Source organism: Antennarius striatus, chromosome 23 (assembly GCF_040054535.1).
Source record: "Antennarius striatus isolate MH-2024 chromosome 23, ASM4005453v1, whole genome shotgun sequence".
NCBI lineage: Eukaryota > Metazoa > Chordata > Actinopteri > Lophiiformes > Antennariidae > Antennarius > Antennarius striatus.
Window position 1 is genome coordinate 13,920,283 of NC_090798.1, and position 22,489 is coordinate 13,942,771.

The 22,489-nt window shown below is 41.6% G+C and overlaps 1 protein-coding gene across 3 annotated transcripts in view; it reads right to left on the minus strand.

The window, feature by feature from the left end:
* Positions 1-16,308, minus strand: part of rap1gds1 (RAP1, GTP-GDP dissociation stimulator 1) — a 32,185-nt gene extending 15,877 nt beyond the window's left edge. For 2 of the 3 annotated variants that reach the window (XR_011034307.1, XM_068307602.1), the window contains exons 1-8: positions 15,840-16,308; positions 12,600-12,707; positions 11,769-11,891; positions 9,534-9,659; positions 6,225-6,371; positions 2,976-3,104; positions 2,474-2,599; positions 1,408-1,551 (exon numbers count right to left, since the gene is read on the minus strand). Coding sequence is in view for 2 of the 3 variants with exons in the window: in XM_068307602.1 (XP_068163703.1) it covers positions 1,408-1,551; positions 2,474-2,599; positions 2,976-3,104; positions 6,225-6,371; positions 9,534-9,659; positions 11,769-11,891; positions 12,600-12,707; positions 15,840-15,843 (907 nt within the window). In the remaining variant the exon portion in view is untranslated. The remainder of the gene's footprint in view (positions 1-1,407; positions 1,552-2,473; positions 2,600-2,975; positions 3,105-6,224; positions 6,372-9,533; positions 9,660-11,768; positions 11,892-12,599; positions 12,708-15,839) is intronic. The other variant, XM_068307603.1, reaches the window with a different exon arrangement.
* Positions 16,309-22,489: the final 6,181 nt, after the last annotated feature.

Genomic DNA, 22,489 nt, shown 5'->3' on the forward strand with positions numbered 1-22,489 from the left:
TCAGACACGAGGGTGAACGTCAGACAGACACGAGGGTGAACGTCAGACAGACACCAGGGTGAACGTCAGACGCGAAGGTGAACGTCAGAAAGACGCGAGGGTGAACGTTAGACAGACTCCAGGGTGAACATGAGACACCAGGGTGAACGTCAGACAGACACGAAGGTGAACGTCAGACACCAGGGTGACATCAGACACGAGGGTGAACGTCAGACAGACACCAGGGTGAACGTCAGACACCAGGGTGAACATCAGACACGAAGGTGAACATCAGACACGAAGGTGAACGTCAGACACCAGGGTGAACGTCAGACTCGAAGGTGAACATCAGACACGAGGGTGAACGTCAGACAGACACTAGGGTGAACGTCAGACAGACACCAGGTTGAACGTCAGACGCGAAGGTGAACGTCAGAAAGACGCGAGGGTGAACGTCAGACAGACTCCAGGGTGAACGTCAGACAGACACGATGGTGAACATCAGACACGAGGGTGAACGTCATACAGACACCAGGGTGAACGTCAGACAGACACGATGGTGAACGTCAGACACCAGGGTGAACGTCAGACACCAGGTTGAACGTCAGACAGACACCAGGGTGAACGTCAGACAGACACGATGGTGAACGTCAGACACCAGGTTGAACGTCAGACAGACACCAGGGTGAACGTCAGACAGACAACAGGGTGAACGTCAGACGCGAAGGTGAACGTCAGAAAGACGCGAGGGTGAACGTCAGACAGACAGGAGGGCCTGAATCAGGAAGTGAGGCAGCAGGGCGTCACACTGATAAGGGGGGGGACTGGAATCAGGGACACAAACAGGACACAAACCAAAGTGGAGTCCTTTGTGTGAAAAATAACTGGCTGTGATATAAATAATAATTACAAAAAAACTAAATTAAAAGGGTTGATTTATGAAAAACTGTATAATTTACACTGCACTTTATCAAATGATTGATTTACAATAATCCCGCCTCTAAAAAATAAAAAGACACTAAATATGTAATAATACCCAAAATCTAATCATTAGCTAATCAAAATGTCTTTAAAATAATGTTGTATCATCACAATGTCAGAACATCTTGGTCAAAAGATAATTATTGATGTTTTCTGACTTTTCTCCATCTATTCAATTTATTTGCACATTTCAAATTCATTCTACAGCAAAATATAAAAATATAAAAGCGTAAAATATGAAAGTATAAAAGAGGTGTTGAGTCTTTTTCAGCGCTTCACGAATGAAACGGTTGCCTGACAGCTTTGAGGTTCTTTCCCTGTTAATAGGATCAAGTCTTGAATCCTAATCCATGAGAATAATAAAAGAAGTTCCTGTTGACGATGATGTCAGGTTGTGGTGAAGCGGGTAAGAGTGGACGTTCCTCTGGATGACCCTGAGGCGTTTACCTCCCAGCAGCAGCAGCACCATGAGGTCAGAGGCCGTCTTGAGCTGGGCGATGTCCTCCTCCCTCTCTCCGTCCACCGTCTGAGCCACCACCTCCAGGAGACACTCCACCAGACCTGCGTCCACCAGCTGCAGCTTGATCATATCTGATGGGAGAACAGTCAGAGGAAGAAACACGGCTGCAGTCAGGGAACCACTTTATTCTATATACGACCATGTGTACAAGGCCATCCATCACAGACACACCGGTATTTGAAGTTTGACGTAAACATGGACCCGTCGGTGGAGACACGAGTGGCCCTGAGGCAACATTAAACCACAGGAAGAGGAAAAGGAAAACATATGATGATTAAACTCCATCAGTTCTATCGATGGAGTTTAATCAGAAATAGTCTTTGATCTATTTCTGATCAAAGACTTCTCTTCAGGCTCTGACAAACTCAGTTTATAAGTTTGTTCTGAGTGTTAAATGCTATTGAGGACAAGTTTCTTTTTTTGGAAAATTAAATGTTCTGTAATGGTTTAAATCTAATTACAAAAGAGCATCAGTGCTAGAGGAAGGTGTGATCTTTATAAGCGTGTTAACTCATCAGTTCCACCTCGTTCACACGAAGGAGTGTGTTTGTCTAACCCTGTAGTTTAGAGTACAAACAAGAAAAACAACAGATACTAAGATTCCGGTTACAATTTTCTGATATATTATACACACTCTAAATATGTATGACCATAACTGACATTTTCATAGAAAACCAGTTGTTTTATTGCCTCTACAGATGTAATGAACAGGCAATGTGACAAACAAAAGACATGAGGAGGCAGAGAAGGAGCAACGAAACAGAGCTGGCCGTTGTCCTGGAGACCAACAGTGGGCCTGTGATGACTGCAACCCACAGTAAGAGGCTCTCTGCTGAACACACACACACACACACACACACACACACACACACACACACACGATCATTTCTATCAGGTGGATGTGGGTTTAACCTTCAGGCAGGAGGAAACGCTGCAGCTCCTGTCGTTCTCTGTCAGAGGGACTAAATGAAGATTTAAAAATCCGTTCCGTACCATTTTCTGCAAGCGGAGCCAGAACCTCAAAAATCATCTCCTTCTTCTCGTGCTCCGTCTGCTTCTGGAAGAGACGCACCAGCTCCTCAGCAATATTTGTGGAGGCAAACTGCTCCTTGCTGGATTCTGAAAACACCGGAGGAAGTGAGAGAACCCGTGAGAACGAACACATCCTCTCCTCCACATGGAGCCTCACAGGCCTGTTCTGCACAAAGAGACCGTTTTAGAAACTAGTAAAACTGTCCTTTACCAGCCAGGACTACACACGAGTCGACACCTTGTCATTTTAATTTTGCAAACTGATTTCACAACTTCAGAATGAAAGTCATCTGATTTAATCAGAGCAAAAGATTAAATTTCAGAATGATGTGAAACATGTTCTGTTTTCTTTGTGGCTTTAGCCCTCATTAGCCCTCAGCTCAGCGTCAGAGACGTAACAGGAATGAGTGGAACGATATCACAGCTCTGAGCTGTCGCTCACATCGTTTGTGGTTTTACTGACCGAGCTCAGCCAGATTCCCAAAGGCAATGAGACACATCTCTGTCAGGGCTGTGTTGTGGGAGTGGATCCCCAGCAGCTTCACCAGAGTGGGAATCACACCCATGTTAATCAGCTGGGCCTGTAAGGAGTCTGAAAACACACACAGAGGAAAGCAGGAAGTTACTCAGCTGTTATTCAAATGTTAGAGACACAGGTGGTCTGAATTCATCTCCACTAAGCCTTAACAGTCAATGTCTGCCCAAATCACACTTTAGTAAGATTTACACTTCCCTTGGAAAGTGACAATAACAGCACTGATAACCACTTTGGAAAGCAGAGAGAAATTCTTCTCCTTCAGAATAAAACGCTATAAAGACATAATTAGCAGAAACAAACGTCTGTTCAATGCTAGTCTGGTTGCTCCACCCTGACCTGTCATCGGTCTGCGTTAGTTTGAGTTATCCAGTTAATACCAGGACGATCCAGACGTTATATTATAGAAATTTAAGCCTGATTTAATGAAACAGAACCAAAGTAGTCGACACATCTCACACCAATTAAACCACAGCGGGGACAAAGCCTTTACTGGTCTGGTTTGACCAGGAATGAATTCCAGAATTCTCGCATAAAATCTCTGGCTTTGTTACCTGATGCCAACAGGTGCATTTCTCTAGTCACACAGCACTGATTAAATTCTACTAGATTACAAATCAACGGCGTCTGGAGGCTACCACCTGTACGCTGGTGTGTTAGGTTTGTCTGGTCACTTATTCCTGTGCTTTAGCTGCAGCACCTTTCCGTTGTGCATCAACACAAACAGTTTACTGACTGCAAGATTTGACATGAATTGATATCAGAGTGGTGCTGAGGAGGCAACGACTCCATTTTCATTCCTCTGTCTTGCAGTATTTGGAGAAATTTCAATGAAAACTAACAATCCTGTTATTTATACTACAACATGCCAGAAGTATGGAAGGTACAATCTAACGCTGGTGTTAAATACTTCATTATTACATAAACCTTTTCTCACAAACAAATCAGAATTACATAGTAAACCACAAACAGCAGAAGACAGTCAGTTCTACATTTCATTTTTAAGATGTGAGAGGGTAACTAAATGCACATGTGAGAGAAAAATAATAGAATAGTAGAAAACAAAAAAATTGATCCATCAGTTTGGGCAGGTGAGCAAAAACAGGAAACAGGAAGGGGGAAGTTTAAACTGACCCACCAGAGGTGTTTTTAGTTCAGTCAGGAGTTTAAGGAGACAAAACAGATGTGTGACTTTAGCACTAAAACACTTTATCACAGACTACATTTTTTACATTGAATGCGTTGAAATAGCAGATGGGAAAATTTGATGACGAAACAATAAGGGAAATAAAGATGAGGTTTATCACACAGAAGAGCTGATGATCTCTGTAGACAAGAAGCAAACCAGTGAGTTTGTGTGTTACAACTCCATTCTTGATTTTCATTGTTTACATCAATCTAAAAATATATCAAGTTTGTCTGATGGTTCTCAGTTTTAGCGGCTCAAACATCCTGTTCATCTGTCTGATGAGTTTAGTTTCATCCTACAACAGGCGAGAGTGTGTCTGGAGTAACATCTGACGATCCACAGCTCATATTTATCAGGCATCACGTGTGCACTGCAGTTATTGGTTATTATAAAACATCAAGTTGAACTCACTTAGTTGGCTTAGTGTTAGTCAATCAGGAAGAGCATTAACAAGTATACGTATGCAGGGAGAGACGGCAAGAAGCTGCAGAAAGCTAAAACAATCACCACGTGGAGCAGAAACAACCCTCGTCCAGGACAAAACGGCAGAATAGCTCAGAATAGAATGAAAGAACATGGTGGAAAAACAAACCACGACCAAACGAAAGTAAAAATTTTCTTCTAATTATTTATTGAATAGATGACAAAAGTTCCACAATCCTGAAGGGAAAATGAAAACACCCCATCATCCATGAAATAATGGAAAAAAGATAAAAACTGAACATCAAACATCTGAGCCGGTCACTTTGTTCACTCTGACACATTTGACGGGCTCACCAAAGTCCTTCAGACCAGAACGTCTACAAACAGTCCAGTAGTGGAGACATTTATCCTGGATCAGCAAGGAGAACAAACACAACAGCTACATCCCTACGGCGTGATGGAACCACCAATACCATCTGACAAAGGAGGGAAGGAAGGGAGGGAAGGAAAGGAGTGAGGAAGGAAGGGGGGAGGGAGGGAGGGAAGGAGTGAGGAAGGAAGGGGGGAGGGAGGGAGGGAAGGAGGGAGGGAGGAAGGAAAGGAGTTAAGGAACTTTTTTAAATGACACGTAAACCTCTGCTTACGTTGTTCCAAGTTACGTTGTTCTTGATTATACATCGGTTTTCCAAAAAAAACACACTAGTCACTACTAAAACAATAAACGCACATAATATCATTCTACTATACAATAAGTAAGAATAACACATATAATATTATTATCTTGTCGCAACCCCCGTGACCCACAATGCAGAAGAGGCGGCTGGAAACAAGACGGTGATGTTTTTTCTGTACTATATTAAAAAATCAGATTGTTTGAAAGCTTAAAATAAATTTGTATCAACCATTATTAAAAATACATTAATAATTAAAGTTCAGCACAGAACTGGGAATGGTTATCTACAGTTTAGCCTGGAGACCAGTTCACTTGACTTACATCACGTCACCTGGAACGACTACGCTGTGAGCCGAGGTTCACCAGTAGTGTGAACGGCTGCAGGACAAAGAACTCAGTTTGGAATATTTCAGCTCCTCTGTAGAACCCTGAATGAGTCATACACGCAATTAGTTCAACACACAATTTCAGAGGCAAATAAAAATGTGTGTAAAATTTTTGCAGAGTAAGCAAAAGCTTGTGAGCTGTTGCCATTTTCTGTCACAAAAGTGAAATCACTACATCAAATAATGGCCAGCTTAGATGTGTTACTACAAATGCAGGTAGGAAACACGAAAAGGTTCTCCAGAATTTTCCAGGAGAACATTCCTCTCAGCACCTGCAGAACTGACTGGTACAAAGAGCCCACAGTACACAGACTCAAAAACATCAGAACACCTCAGAGCAGAAACTGGAAACAGCAGAAACCCATACAGAAAGAGAAGGTCAGTCTGAGAAAGAAAAGCTGAGACTCTGGTTCAGTTCAACCACCAGACACAGTAATGACACGTCTGTGTAGGAGAAAGAACATCCACGGATCAGAGGTGAGGTAACAGTAGTTCATGTTCATTACCATTATCACTGCTATAGTTCATCAGCATGCCACAAAAGACAGTCAAGAGCTTCTCATTTCCCGGCTCAGTATTTTGGTAGAGGGACTTAATGTGTTCTGCTACTATCTGAGCCCCTCCTGCCAGGTCAACGGCCCTCCTGCCCTCATCTGCAAAACAAAGAGGCCAGGACACAAATCAAGAAACACAAAAGGGAAGAAAAATAACCACAGCCTGAAAAAAACACACAAAATGATATTAATAAGCAGCACAAACCTCACAAATCAATGCAAAATAATCAAATGAAATTAAAGGAAGTAAAAGAATCACGACCACAAGTAAATGATATGAAGATAATCCAGATCAAATAATGATCATAATCCATGTGATCAAAAGGTTCAACCATTAAATTCCACAAAAATAATCTTTGATGTGCATGTTAACAGGAAGTTCTCCTTGCATACCTAGAGAAACATTTTCACTGTGTTGCAGCAAAGAATGAAGGATGCAAACAAATAGTCAAATCAAAGAGAATCTCAGATCTTAAATAAACTGACTGCTGACATGACACGTTCAGTGATGGTTACTACGACGACAGCATTCTGGATTGTACTACACTAACCCAACCTTTAGGAAACACGAGGGCTTTGTGTGCTAGAGCGGGACGCGTGACTCAGCCTCCTTCACATCAGCACGTCTGCCTTTCATTCAGCGACACGCTTACGGTTTGAACACACCCGTTCTCCTTCCTGTTCCATCCACATGCTGTTAGTGCTGACTCACGTGTTCATGCAAGCAGACATGGAGCCTTATTGTGAAACAAACGTTCATGTTAGGAGTGGTGACCTCAGTAGAGAGGGTTAGTTATGGTCAATCCTTATCCACTACTAAGACATTACCAAATGGTTTATGTGAGATCAGAACTAAAGTCCATCCATCCATCTTCCACCACTCGTCCCCTGAAAACCCCTCCAGCTCCCCTGGGAGGACTCCGAGGAGTTTCCAAATCACAAACAATAAAATGGGTTTATGTTCTGGGTATGCAATTCAAAATGAAATTATAAATGGGTTTTGAATTTTCTATATTTGCAGTAACTGTTTACTGAACTCACTCAAACTTTATATGCATTAGAAATGAGATCATATCCCATTTTTATACATTAAAAACAAAGATGTTTCACAGAATCTGCGACCTCTGAATAAATGTTCCTTATTTTGACATTATCAGGGTAAAGCCTTGAGAAATACTTCAGCTGTGTAACCTGTGCTGGAGTGTGTGCACACAACAGTCCAGGTTCAGAACATCCAGTTTCAACTGTTTTGCAGAAGCAAAAAAAAAGCCAAGCAGCTTCATCTCATGGAATGTTTCTATGTGCTGGTGAACAGCTGCTGCTCACACTCACCCACTATCATAAAATCAAGCCGTCTCATCGTGACCCTCTCCGTTTCACCAAATGTCACATCAGATTTCAGACGCCCAGCGTTTCAACAAGAGGACCAACTATTCCCCAGAACCAACAGCTGTGATGAACGCCTCTGGGGGGGTCAAACATGCCTCAAACCTCCTCCAGGGATTTAAACTCCATTTGTTCACTCGCTACTTTCTCAGTGATTCTGCACGGGTCGCTTTCAGACAAATGGTGATAGTTTGTGTTACACTGAAAATGGCTACATGATGAAACTGGGTGCCACTATGACGTCATTTCCAGAATGGAGACTCCAAGGCTCTTTTGTTACGTTCTTTAAGGAGAAGTTTGTGTCTGGTTTGTGTGTTTCTCTGCAGACTCGTCGAGACTAGCCCAGGTTTCAAGAACTGTGGTGGAAGGATGCAGCGAGGACAAAGCACGAACATTTTCATAACAGCGGTTATGTTTCATTATCACTGAAGAGGATTTAGTTGTGCAACACTGAAAACTTCTGGAGAGCAGAATGAATGAAGGGGGGGCGGGGTGGTGGCAACACCCAGCCCTCCACACACTCCTCCACACACTCCTACAGCATTATGAGCACTGAGATGAGACTATCACTACTTCAATATCAGAATTGAACCATATGTAAGATCTCATTACAACACACAAGTCACAAAAGGCAAATGAACCCTTCATTCATTTTAGTTCTGAATTAAAAGTCTTTGCATGACATGAATAAAGATATTTGGACTTCGCAAAATGAATCAAATTATGATGTTCTTTGTATCTGTTTAGAAATAACTGGTGAAGGACAAACAGTTGCTCTGGGGTGGATAAAGCATCACCTCTCTCATAGAACAGCAGAATAATAATAATGATAAGAAAGATAATTACTGAAACAAAGTTACACAGAACAAAAAAAACATTTCAAAATCTAAACAGTAAAAAAAATGTATTAAGACCATTAAAATACTAAACAAGAATCAATGCAACATCCCGTGACAGCCATGAATTCAAAATTTCACCCTAACCGACTTGCATAGTTCAAAGATCAAAGCTAGTGCTCTGACCTTCTGTCATTGATCAAAGCACTAGCTTTGATCTATGGTCTTACTCACACTGGCCTTCTCCCTTGTCTTTCTATCTTCCTGAGTGTAGAAAAGTTTGAATTTGACCTAGTTTTCTCAAGGTCAAAGTCATCATCTCATGTTCATCCCCTTTGCTGCCTGAGTCATGTGCTTTTTGTGTCATCTTTATATCTGCAACGGCTGTGAAGATATTTGGTGGACTAACGGACGGAAGGACACACGAACATTGACGATTACAATACATCACCGCTCTGAAGCGGGATGTAATCAATGAATAGAAGCCTTTAGGCTGCAGATGAGACGTGCACGTGTGCTTTAGGACTTACATTCCACTTCAGAGCTAAGTAAATGGACTGAAGTACTAAAGTTGTGCTGTTGTGTGAAGCGTGTGAACATAAACATGGACGTTCTGTCATTTTAAATTGCTGCGTTGGTATTTATGCTACAGCGACTACTATGTGTCATGTTTTTGTTATCAATGCTATGGAAGTGCAGCACTTTTAATTAGCGTTATACTATTTTATTATAAGCAATACACACTTAATATATTTTCCTGTAGAATAAAATGACTACAGCAGCTGGTAAGAAGCTGAAGTTCTACTGAAGTGAGCAACAGCTTTAGTATCATCTGTGCAAACGGCCTTTCCCTGTAGGCCATGAATTCACCTCCTTAAAGGCTTCTGTGGCACGAAGACGTGGTTAAACGTCAAAACTTGGTCTACTGCAGACAAGAAGCAGCATCATTTGGATTACTCATTTTCTATTAGGTCTGCAGTGGTGAAGGAAAGGCTCACGAGGGACTCCGTGTCCCAGAGCAAAACAAACTCCTACTTACGGCTGTCATAACAGATGTTGCCAAGCGCTCGGCCGGTCTGCAGTAAGACCTCCTGGTCGGTGGAGTTTAGCAGCTGAATTAGAGGTGTGATGAGGCCGGCTTCAACGCAGGGACTCCGCATAAACTCTGAAAGTGGGAGAGGGGTGTTGGGTCAAAGGTCAGTATACAGTCTGGAGTCAATTCTTCCACCACTTTACTGGTAAAACCATTACAGAATCATTTCAATCCTCCAGAGCAAATGTGTTCCATCAGCCTCACCTCATCCTACAGTTTAAATTGCTGGAATGTTAAACAGATGGGATGCTGCGGTGTGGATGCTGGGTGTCCACAGTGGAGCAGCACCACTCATCTGTGCAGCGCATAAAGAAACAAGGCGGCCAGAGAACCAGATCCAGACCTCCAGTTCCTTTTTTAAACAATAGGAACACATTTCTGACAGTAGTCACACACTCATTTTAATTAAATTTAGTTTTTCATCTATAAATTGCTTTTTGGTCTAAACTCTAACTTATAAAAGTGCCATCACAACGAAGCACGAGAGTACGTTTTCATTAAACAAGTGTCTCAATATGAGGAAACACCTTAAGCTATTGTCTGTTCATTGTTTTAGAATTTTTCTTTAACCCACAAACGTGTAAAAAAAGCTTTGGCATTCAGTAATAGTTGCACGAACTACATAAATCCAGAACACGCTTCAAATGCATGAGCACAAAACTGTTTCTGTAGTTGGTGGTTCTACAGACTGAGATGGACCTCATGGATCTGCAGGACCTTGCTGTGTCTGGTGTGTCCTCGTCTCGCTCACTAGACATGCGGTGTGTTTTTCCTGCCTGATGCAGATATGTGACTAAGAGTGGAAAAAAAGGCTCCTAGCAGCAATGCTACAGGCCATCAAACAGATCTCTATGTAATAAATGAAGGTAAGCTGCTGTCCCGTCTCTGTCCACGCCAAAGACAGCAGACACACACTTTTGGTTTCTGCTGCTGAGGGTAACACCATAAATATTCACCATATTAATGATGCATTATTTCACCGAGCGCATCCCATCCTCTCCCCCAGAAGGATATCTAGGGCATCGCTTCCACATGACAGATAACGGTATATTAGTCTTGATCTTAAAAGCATGGTATTTATACAGGCCTGCTGATAATACAAGATAATCCCTCATTAGCTCCACAAGTGGGATGTTGGAATTGTTAAACATTTAGATAAGATCATTAATGATAACAAGCAGTTAAAAAAAGCAAGATGAGAAAGAAAAAAATTAATTGGAACAAAAACCTCAAACTCACTTAAAGATTTAAAAGCCTTGTACACGCAGTCTGTTCAGATCTTTTAACATGCATGTAAAGCTCATCTGAAGCCATGACGAGCCCCACTGCTGGTCCTCACGAGCACATCCTTTATTGTTTGATGTGATAAACTCGATTATAGATTTGCATAAACTTAAATTATTTCAGTATTGAGAATACATCTGCTAAATAAATAAACCTGCTTCAGGGACTTTTTACCCCTTGAAAAATATATAAAAAGAACACAAAATTTCCAAAACAATGCAGACGGATCACCAAGACGTTCTGTACAGATCCTTCACTAGTGATGATACCTTAACCAGGATTTTATTTGACAATCTGAATGTAAGTAGAATCGAGACATTTTTCTCTACTGGCGATTTATGAAGAATAATAAAATATGTGCTAATATTAGATCTTCTGGCACAGCTTTGAACAATCAAGTTCACCCTGTCCAACAGAGAGGGAGTTTTCTGCAGCTCAGCAGTCCCCCGGCTGTGTGCACAGCGTTCCGGAAGCTGTGACAGATAAATGCCAGCGGGCTGTTCCCAAGCGTGGCGACTGCTGGGGAGTGATCATTAGCTGCAGTCCTGCTCAGAACCCATTCATTATCCTAACCTTTTCTTACCCCAGCTCCAGCCAAGTCTGTGCGTTCTGCTTTAAAAGCTTTTCCTGCTCTGACATTACAGAAAATGGAAGCGCTCTGTCACCGCAGTCATGAAATGTTGGAGTCATTACCTAAATACACGGCAATCTTAGGGGGACGGAGGAAGACTGATGAGATGGTGCAGAATCACCTTTCAATCGAGCACGTTTCTGTTTAATGTCTCAAGTATTTTACTTCACCACTAACAACATAACTCCACTGTTTTAAAGACGTGTTTGTGAAGAAACATGTGAGACAAAACAAGACAATGTGTTAAGTGTGACATCAAACCTCACCATTTTTGGCCAACTCGGCTATGATGTTGGCTACTTTAGTGGTGCAGGAAGACAGGGGGTTCAAAAGGGTGGGCAGCAGGGGCAGGACACCCATCTCCTGGATCTTCATACTGGCCTCAGTGTCTGCAAGATAAACAGAAGATTAATATCAATGAAACACAAACCTGCCGCCCTCTGAAGCTCAACACGTGTGTCAGCTGTTATTTTTTGCTTGAAATGCCCATCCTTATAACAGATTTAGTTTTAGTTACTACTGAGTATTGATTAGACTAATAATTGAACAATAATAACAGGTAAGCAATAGCTATATAACATAAACACTTATGGCCTTGTGGGTCTTAGAATGATTTTCACATCGGTCTCATTAACGCTACATCTTCATTTTTGTTTGAAGATAATCTGATTAAATACGTGGTTTAGTCAAGCTTTTTATTAAAAAGAATATTCCAAAGCAGTGTAAAATAAATAAAACGGTGTAGATTAGATTTATTCTCATTCCACAGCAAAGGACAATAAATGTTTCTCACCACCAAGAGTAAATGAGTTTGGTTGTATTTGCTGCTGCTAAAGGTGGAGCGACTGAGTTAAGGAGGTAAATACATTTCATTAGGTCATATTTTTGCCTCATTGCATAAAACAATCATTAAAAACGTGATTTTTGGATTTTTCCCAGCTGCCTTCATTTCATGCTTGAAGATCTGACGTAGTTCAGAACGAGGTGTACAGAAGAAACCAGGAGGGGGTCCAACACTTTCACACTAAACAATAATACGGCCATGTCAGCCCGAAAAAAAGGCTTCAACACGCTGGTGTGAATCACACGCTACTCACTGTTGTTGGCAAGCGCTTTCAGCAGACAGTCCAAGCAGCTCTCCACGCTGTCGGCGGCGCTGTTGGTGGACGCCAGCTTCAGGTTCTCCAGGGCTTCACTCAGGTTGTCTGAAAACACATTCATGAAGATTTAAGAGGTTACAAAACTGACCTGAAACAAAGAAATCTGAACCAAGGCAGACGAACAACAGACGGTATGAAAGGAAAGCACAGTAATCCATGGTCCAGGTTTCTGATGACACAGCCATGACTGTACCCCTCTGGAGAAGGCCTGGCAGGAACAACTGACCATTTCTGAGGTGAACCGCATCACAATCAACAGACGTGACAGAAAATAAACACTGTTATCCTGTGAAACTCTGAACAACGTGTGTTGGACCTGGCCCAGACTACTAACCACACCAGGGGGGTTGAAACAGAATGGAATATGTTCTGATCTAAAGCACGAGGGCATGATGATGAATCAAACGGTACTTCCACCAACCACAAATAAAATTTTATTTCAAAACCATTGAATTAATCTTGGTCTCTGCTGCAGCGTGACTTTCTACCTGCAGGAGTTACGTGTTGTGCAGGACCACAGAAGAGATCAATGCATCTTCATCTTCTCACAAGGAGAAAACAGAAATGTGCTTTTAGATCTTCTAAACCACCATACTTTACATTTACATAATAATCTGGTTTAAAGTTTAATATAGAAGGCTCAACAAGGTAACAACTGAGAGTTTATGAATGTATTTATCGTGAGGGTGTAGCAGGTGCAAAACATCAGGGAGGGTAATACAACCAAGAAAACATTATCAAGATATTTCAGGATATTTATGCAGCTCTAACATTCTTCAACGTGTGAGATTTGAGCATTGGGCTGCAGCCATCATCAGTTTCCCCAACACCAGACAGAACATTAGTGGGATCGTGTTAACATCCAACCCAGAGGAGAACCTCCATTAGTCCACTGCCTGTCCACTCCTGGTGAACGCCACACACCCTCTCATCACCCACACACAGCCCCCACCTGCCCCTCATCACCCACACACAGCCCCCACCTGCCCCTCATCACCCATTCTCACAATGATGATGTGCTTTCAAACTAATTATTTCATTGATCAACAATGTAAACCTTTATATTGAATAAAAACACTGCAGACTGTTTATCTCATCTGTCAATTATGTTTCACTATTTATGTCAGTGGTGACAACAGTGAACCAGCACATTGTGTTATGTAGGATGAGTGAGAGCCTTTGTGTGTGCATTTAATCTAGAAGATAAATCTGATTCAGTAGCAAATATCAGCAGATTAAGACTAAATCTGGACCTTATTTCTGATGATAAGGGCCTGTCCTTATTAAGTACAGTTATGGTGGGGCGCTCAACAGACAAATGTGTAAAAGACACACATGCCTCCGTCTGTCCACAGTCATGTCAGTGAGGGAACGGCCTCGTGGTTGATCACCGTGGTAACTGCAGTGTGTTGCTGTCAGATAGAAAACTCCCAGGCTCCATCAGCTTGAACTATTACATCAAAGCTGCCAGAAAAACACAAACAGCATTAAAATGGAAGCTGCTCACAAATCAGAGGACGACCCTCAATCACAAGCAACACAACTGCAGACACCTTTTTCTCTCACTTCACCTTACTTTCAGTTTGGTGCAGTTTTTCACTCAAATTCCTGACTGGACTAATATTGTACTAATATCACTGCCTGAGCTCCAATTCTGGGATCTTTACCCAGGAAACAACAATGAGGACAACGCGTTTTAGTTGTCATCAGTATCAATACCTGGAATGTGGCATTGCTGTACAACTGAACCTTTTAAGTTTAAATGAAGAAACGTATGGAATATTAATATAGTACCATGATCACAAAGAACACACATCAGTACCATGGAGCAGCATGGAGTCTGCCTGGTGCAGCGAGAATGAAGAAGTGGGGGCCTGTCTGTGTTGAGATTGTCATCCTACTCAGACTTCAGACAGTAAAAACCTCACACACAGTTGCAGCAAATTAAATACCCAGTTTGCGTGTTTAGGATGCAGTCAGCGTCTGGATGTGAGATAATCCAAAACGGAGAACCCAGAGAGGACCCACGCAGACATGGGGAGAACATGCAAACTACACACAGAGCTGGACTCGAACCCGGACCCACCTTGCTGTGCAGTGCCAGCGCTGGTCATGTTTGCAGCAGAAGCTGAACCAACAATCTAGTTGCGCTGCACACGCATCACATGATGAGGCCAACTGAGACCATAACTCCTAACAGAAACATAACATAGCATTAACCATGTGATCTTTCTGTTTGGACTCACGAACAGGACAGAGCTGCATTTTGTGGAGTATATTAGTAGTGTATTAGTAGTATTCGTGTATTAGTAGTATTTGTGTATTAGTAGTATTTCTATTAGTATTTCGATCTTCCAGGCTATTCTCAAAGCAAACCTTCTGCTGTCTGATCCAGAAAACATTGCAGTTACTCTAGAGACCGACAGCACTCTAAAGAATATTCTATTGATTTCTTATCAACACACAAGATCATGATGGATCCACAGATACTGTTGCTCTGACCCGATTATGGGCTGTCAGTTACATGAGATTCTCGACCATCGTCCTCAGCAGCTGCTTCACACCAACGATACCGATCCTGAGATGAACACGACTGTCAAACAAATGCTGCTCTAGGACCATTTAATGATACAGAATGTGTTAGCAGAGAACATCTTCTGGTCAGTGAAACCTGTTAACCTGTGTCTACCACTGCTAGATGGAGTCCATCAGTACACACGACAGCAGGGGGGGTTTGTTGGATCCTATTGCATAACAGCTGTGTAGATGGAGGGGCTGTGCTGCCACTGCAGGACATCCCTGAGCCGCCAGCGGCTCCAGCTCCGAGTGGATCCCATCAGGAACGAACGGAGCAAATTCAGTATCTCCTAAAGAGAATAAAACCCCACACCCACCGGGAGAGGCTGGTGGAGTCAGGGGGCACCCCACCCCAGCCGGGGGCCCACACCCACTGCGGGCACGCGCACGGGCACGGCATTTTAGCACGAGTCAGCTTTCCGTTCGTCTGACATTAAAAGATGGAATAACGGAACATTCACGTGACGTTTAACGACGCGTTATAACGTCAGACAAAAAGACACACACACCGCCAAGCATCAACCACACAAACGTGTTTCATTAAAAACGGGTTAAAACAGGTGTGTCACAGCGAGCCGGGACGGCTAGCCGTCTACTCACCCATCTCTGCGGGAATGTAGCAGAAAAACGGGGTGTTACGTTCTCCGGTCAGCTGAAAAGGGAGTCGTACGTGCCGGAGGCCCTGCCTTCCCCCCACCGTCCGTCTCTCGAAGCGACTTAAACTGGTGAAGGCAGCGGGCGGAGCCAGCTAGCTACTGTTAGCTACTGTCAGCTAGTCAGCTACTGTTAGCTATTCAGGGAGCCCGGCGGAGCTAGTTAGCTAATGTTAGCCAGTCAACTACTGTTAGCTAGTCAGGCAGCGACAGCAGCCGCCGTGCCGGTCCGGTGGTGCCGCTCCACTCAGGGGAATGCTACTGCTGCACAGCGGCCTGGACGCACAGCGGCTGGACACCGGAGGCTAACAGGCTACGCTCTTCCGACTTCCTCTCATCTCGTCACCAACCAGCAGGACGCGCGCGCGGGCTTCCCTGGACGACACTCGAGCCTGCACGCGACGGTCAAGTCAAGACGCGGTGTTGAACACAACGACTTCCGTTACACCCTTCAAAATAAAAGTTGTTAACAATTTAATGTCCTCACAAAATAATAATTTTTCCAAGTAATCTACTATTTTGGGTTCTGCTCTAGGTTCCTGCCTGTTAAGGCGAAGTTTTTTGTTGCCTTCACTCCCACGGGGCTTGCTGATGTAGGATCAGTTGGGTTCTAGAAGAACTATGGCCTCATGTACGATGACTTTGATTCCCTACCAAAATATTCTCAAAAATATCCAAATATAATAACAATATATAAAAATATCCATATAGACAAATATCCACATATATTTAACAACTATATGTGGATATATTTTATAGCTGTTTTCACATTTATTTATAATAAATGTTTAATTATTTCCCAGCATCACCTCTAAGTGTCGCCAAAGGATCATCCATCCATCCATTTTCTGTTACCGCCTTATCCACTGTGGCCGGGTCGCGGGTCGCGGGTCGCTGGAGCCTATCCCAGCTGCCCCCCTGACTGCACGTCACTGATTCAATGTGAGAAGAGTTGACACTTTGCTGGTGGGAATGAGGTGTGTGTGTGTGTGTGTGTGTGTGTGTGTGTGTGTGTGTGTGTGTGTGTGTGTGTGTGTGTGTGTGTGTGTGTGTGTGTGTGTGTGTGTGTCTGTTGGAGAGAAAGATTGGGGTTTAAAGGAAACAATATTCTTCGATAAATTTGGCCATTTTCCTTGCCTACACTTTAATTTCCCGTAACAACATCGATGTTCTAAAAACATACATGGGGGGTGTGAAATGAATCATTTCATTTTGTGCATTGATTACAAAAACAAGGAAAGCGGAAGAAGCTTCTCGCTGAAAAATAACTTTAACCTTTTTTCCAAAGTGTCTAGATTATAAAAGGGGTCGATTTCACCCAGAACATAACAGGAGGGTCATTGTGAGCGCTGAAGTAGGTCTCTTGCACCCTACTCTACATGAGCTGTTAGTAGTTTAACACAACTTAAACTGCCTTAAACATGTCTTTATGAAGTGTATAATAAAAATGATGCTCTACATAATCACCTTTCAATGATCCTTTACAAGACCAATAAACAATACTTGCAGGAGAGTAAAAAAGTGACCCAGAGCTGACAGTCCTGTGTTTTTCTCTCTGTACTGCGAGAAATCCTGATGACATCGGCGCCATTTACCACCGATGAAAAGAGTAAAGTAATCCAGGGGATTTAGTGACGCTGGCATCAACAATAATACTGCATTTAGAGAAGGAGGAGCTGTTTGCAAATCAACTAAACCTGAAATTCGAAATCGTCTAATGTTTGTTAAATGTCAAAATCAAATTAAATACACACACACACAAAAAAAACACTTCCTTTTATTTCTGTCCCATTAGGCATCTCAGGGGGTCGAGGGATCTCCACATCTAGCAGCCACATCCCGCTTCTGTCATTGATCCATTAATATTAATTAAAACTTCAGAACATATTAGTGACAAATGTAAGGAAAGTTTTAATGGGCAGCACGTGGTGCAGTGGGTAACCAGTGGCTTCACAGCGAGAGTTTGTGTGTTTGTGTGTTCATCACGTTATGAGTCCGTGTCATTTTAACGTCACACTGTGAACATCAGAGCCATTTTGGGTTAATTATTAATCATCCATTCATCCTTCCTTCATCTAGAGGGGCGGAGGAAGGGATTCAACTCATCAGCTGATTTTCCCACCTTGTGGGTCACGGGTGTTGGAGTTTATCCCGAGCCAAGGTACACCCCAGTGCATCACAAAGCAGGACCAATCATTTCCTCAGAAAAGACTTTGCTAGTACCCCAATCTGCAGCCGTGTTCAGTCAAAAACTTGTCTCATGGTCTCTGTGTAATGTTCTCAGCCTACCGACAGAAACACAGTGGACTAAAGGGTTAATCAAACACCTCAGAGGTAAAAAGGAAATAGAGTGATGTCATAGAGTGATGTCATAGAGTGATGTCATAGAGACTGTCTTCAGGGATTGGGGGGTAAGCTAAGATATAATACATTAATGGACTCCAAACAGACCTGATGGAGTGGGAACAACCAAAAATGTATGTATGTATGTATGTATGTATGTATGTATGTATGTATGTATGTATGTATGTATGTATGTGTGTGTGTGTGTGTGTGTGTGTGTGTGTGTGTGTGTGTGTATGTATGTATGAATGTATGTATGTATGTATGTATGTATGTATGTATGTATGTATGTATGTATAAATGTATGTATGTATGTATGTATGTATGTATGTATGTATGTATAAATTTATGTATGTATGTATGTATGTATGAATGTATGTATGAATGTATGTATGTGTGTGTGTATGTATGTATGTATGAATGTATGTATGTATGTATAAATGTATGTATGTATGTATGAATGTATGTATGTATGTGTGTGTGTGTGTATGTATGTATGTATGAATGTATGTATGTATGTATGTATGCATGTATGTGTGTGTGTATGTATGTATGTATGAATGTATGTATGTATGTATAAATGTATGTATGTATGAATGTATGTATGTATAAATGTATGTATGTATGTATGAATGTATTTATGAATGTATGTATGTATGTGTGTATGTATGTATGTATGTATGAATGTATGTATGAATGTATGTATGTATGTATGTGTGTATGTATGTATGTATGAATGTATGTATGTATGAATGTATGTATGTATGTATGTATGTATAAATGGATGGATGGATGGATGGATAGATGGATGGATAACATCTCGTCTGTCATGACCAATTGATCCTCCAGCTAAATGTTGTGCCAACAAAAATAAATTCAGTTGTGATTCAAAAGTGTTTAAAGGCATTTTTTTGTTTCATCTGGACTTAAAATGAAGATTTAAGTAAAAGAAAGGTTGAATATCAATAAAATATATGTAATATTATCACACATGATAATGAGCAGGTTAATCTTCTCACATCATCTATGATTAACACAGAATACAACCCCACAAGATGATATAAGAGGCTTGGACGTTGTCTCTGAGGTAATAACTATTGGTATTTTTACGAAGTTACTTTGACCAGTTTTATTGTAGTGTTTACAAGAACTACAGGAAGTAGACCATTTACCGGTACAAATGTTGTGTAACTAGGGATTTTTAGTAAGTCCCCTTCCTGTGGACTTAATGAGGTGAGCGGTTTTAGGTTTCAGTTTTCTACTACACAACATACACTCGGATGATAAATAACAGAATAGAACATGATTAGATAGAACAGTTCCAGCTGCCAGAGGTGTGTTTGACCAGTCCAGTATGACGAGGGAGAGAACAATCTGTTCATACAAAACACCTGGAGGTTCTGACTCTCTCCCTGACACAATTCCTGAATCCATACTCACTCAGTCTCTGGTCTAAAAAGAACCAAAGCCCCACCGCCTCCGACCGCACCAGAGTTAAACACCAGAAACACCTCAGTAGTTTTCCTGGTCTAGAATAAGAAGTGAAATGTCCTCAAACCTTGAAAAAGATGTTTCTAACTCACCCTTCAACACTGAAACCACCTTGATGAAGAGCGTCCACATTGACACACACCAGACTTCACCAAACTGGGATCCAGTCTCCTCTGTGGGATCGGACTACAGACGCTATCACCCCCACTGAGCCCCCACACAAAGGACCACAGGGTACTAATACAGTTACCCTCTTGCTGTCACACACAGATTATCCCAAAGGGTCAAAAAGGGTCCAGCCATGATGGGACTCCTGGTTTTAGATGTGATGATGAGGGGGGAGGAAGCTGAGCTACCTTGATAAGGTCCAGGCTTTCTGACTGATCTAGTTTAAGACACGCTCTTTAGTTTGAATTGACATTTATTTAAAATCAGGTGATTAGTAATAGCATTAAAAACACATTTTGAAGGTAACCCTTACAATCTCACTGAAGGTGCACAAGCCTGACAGCATTAACACACGCTGCTACCCTACTAGAGGATGGACCTTCAACACAGCTCCTTCTGTTGTGTATCTGGTAGCAGCTCAACACTGAGGCCGGCTGGTAGATCCATGGTTTTACATTTAAACACATCTACAATCAGATGATGTGTGTGTGTGTGTGTGTGTGTGTGTGTGTGTGTGTGTGTATATATATACTGTATGTCTACAGTCAAGAATTTGAGTATAAAAAAGGGGGTAAATAAGGTTTTTTTCAGATTAATTTTGGTTCAATGAGTGTCTGGAGACTTGGATTATGTTTATTGCATCTTCCTAATCCATTCAGGAGTGTTTCACTGGGAATTTCTGTTTTGTGGATTTAAAACATTTTACCTGTCTTTATGCTTGTATGCTATAGAGGAGTTGATGATGGAATCTTCATTTTTGGGCAAAGTGCTCCTTTAATCTTCCTAAACATCTTGTGGAACCGCTCAAGGTTGAGGTTAGATTGAATCATAGAATATCTTGAAATCATTATTAATATATATATACAGAGGTACCTCTACTTACGAAATGAATTGGTTCAGGAAGAAAGTACGCAAGTAGAAAAGTAGAAACGCGTTTTCCATGTAAATGCCCTGATCCGTTCCAAGCCCCCCAAAATTCAGATATAAATGTTTTATAAAGCATAAAAATGTATCAAAACATGTAACAAATACATGTTAAGATTGGATTATTACACAATAAATGAGAGTTGTGCATAACGTAAAAAACAAAGAATAAAGAATAATTATGATGGTCATTTACCTTTTAACTGCTGTCCTCATTGTTTTTTGCCCTCTTTGGTTCATGCCCTCTTGCCCCACCATGAACAACAGAGTGAATTCCAGTCCTCCTTCTGAACTTCTCCAACCACCCACGCGACGCCTTAAACTCCTTAAACTACCTTTTGTTTTAATAACGTGGTGATTGTAGATGCATTACGGCCATATTCTTTGGAGAGATCAACCAAACGCATCCCTTTTTCAGGCTTTTCTATCATCTCTTGATTTGTTTGTACGGACAAAAAACTCTTTTTCCTCTTTTCTCCGTCACTTTCTTGGGGTCCATAGAGAATACGTACTCAGAAAGTTAATGTATTTACGTAAAACTATCAGACTACCTCACGGGTCGAGGGCCGAATGCCGAAGACACTCCATAAGCACCGATCTAGCTCCACACAGAGGTGGAGTGGCATCCCTCTTAGCCAATGGGATACCAGGAAGATACGTAATAGGTAATAGCCAATGGCAGAGCAGCTATGAGAATGTTGCGTTCAGGAACCTGTGGGAGATTCGAGTATCAGCCGATACTGTGTTTTTACATTACGTAAGTTCGTAAGTAGAGGTATCACTGTGTGTGTGTGTGTTTATATATATATATATATATATATATATATATATATATATATATATATATATATATATATATATATATATATATATATATATATATATATACACATATATATATATACACATATATATATATATAAATGATAAAGGGGCATTTATTTATATATATACACACAGAGTATATATATATGTATATATAAAGTACTGTATATATATACACAGTATATACACACTGTACATATATACTATATGTATGATATACATCACTCTTTACATATATACTGTATATACTTTATATATATACACAGTATATGCTGTATACAGTATATATCATATATATATATATACAGTATATATATACGTCACTCTTATATATATATACATAGATACACACAAACACAGACACACACACACACACACACATATATACGTATATGCAGTATATATATACACACACACACACACACACACACACACACACACACACACACACACACACACACACACGCATACATACATACATAAACATATATGCATAAACTTTGCTATAATTCATCCTCTGCTTCAGACACAAACTGCTGTCATGAAAAGGAGACAATATGTGAGACACCTTGTGTGGGGGAAGGGTGACTCCCTCCCTCCCTGCCATCGCTCTCTCTCTCTCTCTCTCTCTCTCTCTCTCTCCCTCTCTCTCTCTCTCTCTCTCTCTTCTCTCCCTCTCTCTCTCTCTCTCTCTCTCTGTCTCTCTCTCTCTCTCTCTCTCTCTCCCTCTCTCTCTCTCTCTCTCTCTCTGTCTCTCTCTCTCTCTCTCTCTCTCTTCTCTCTCTCTCTCTCTCTCTCTCTCTCTCTCTTAAACACACACGCACACACACACTCACACACACAGTC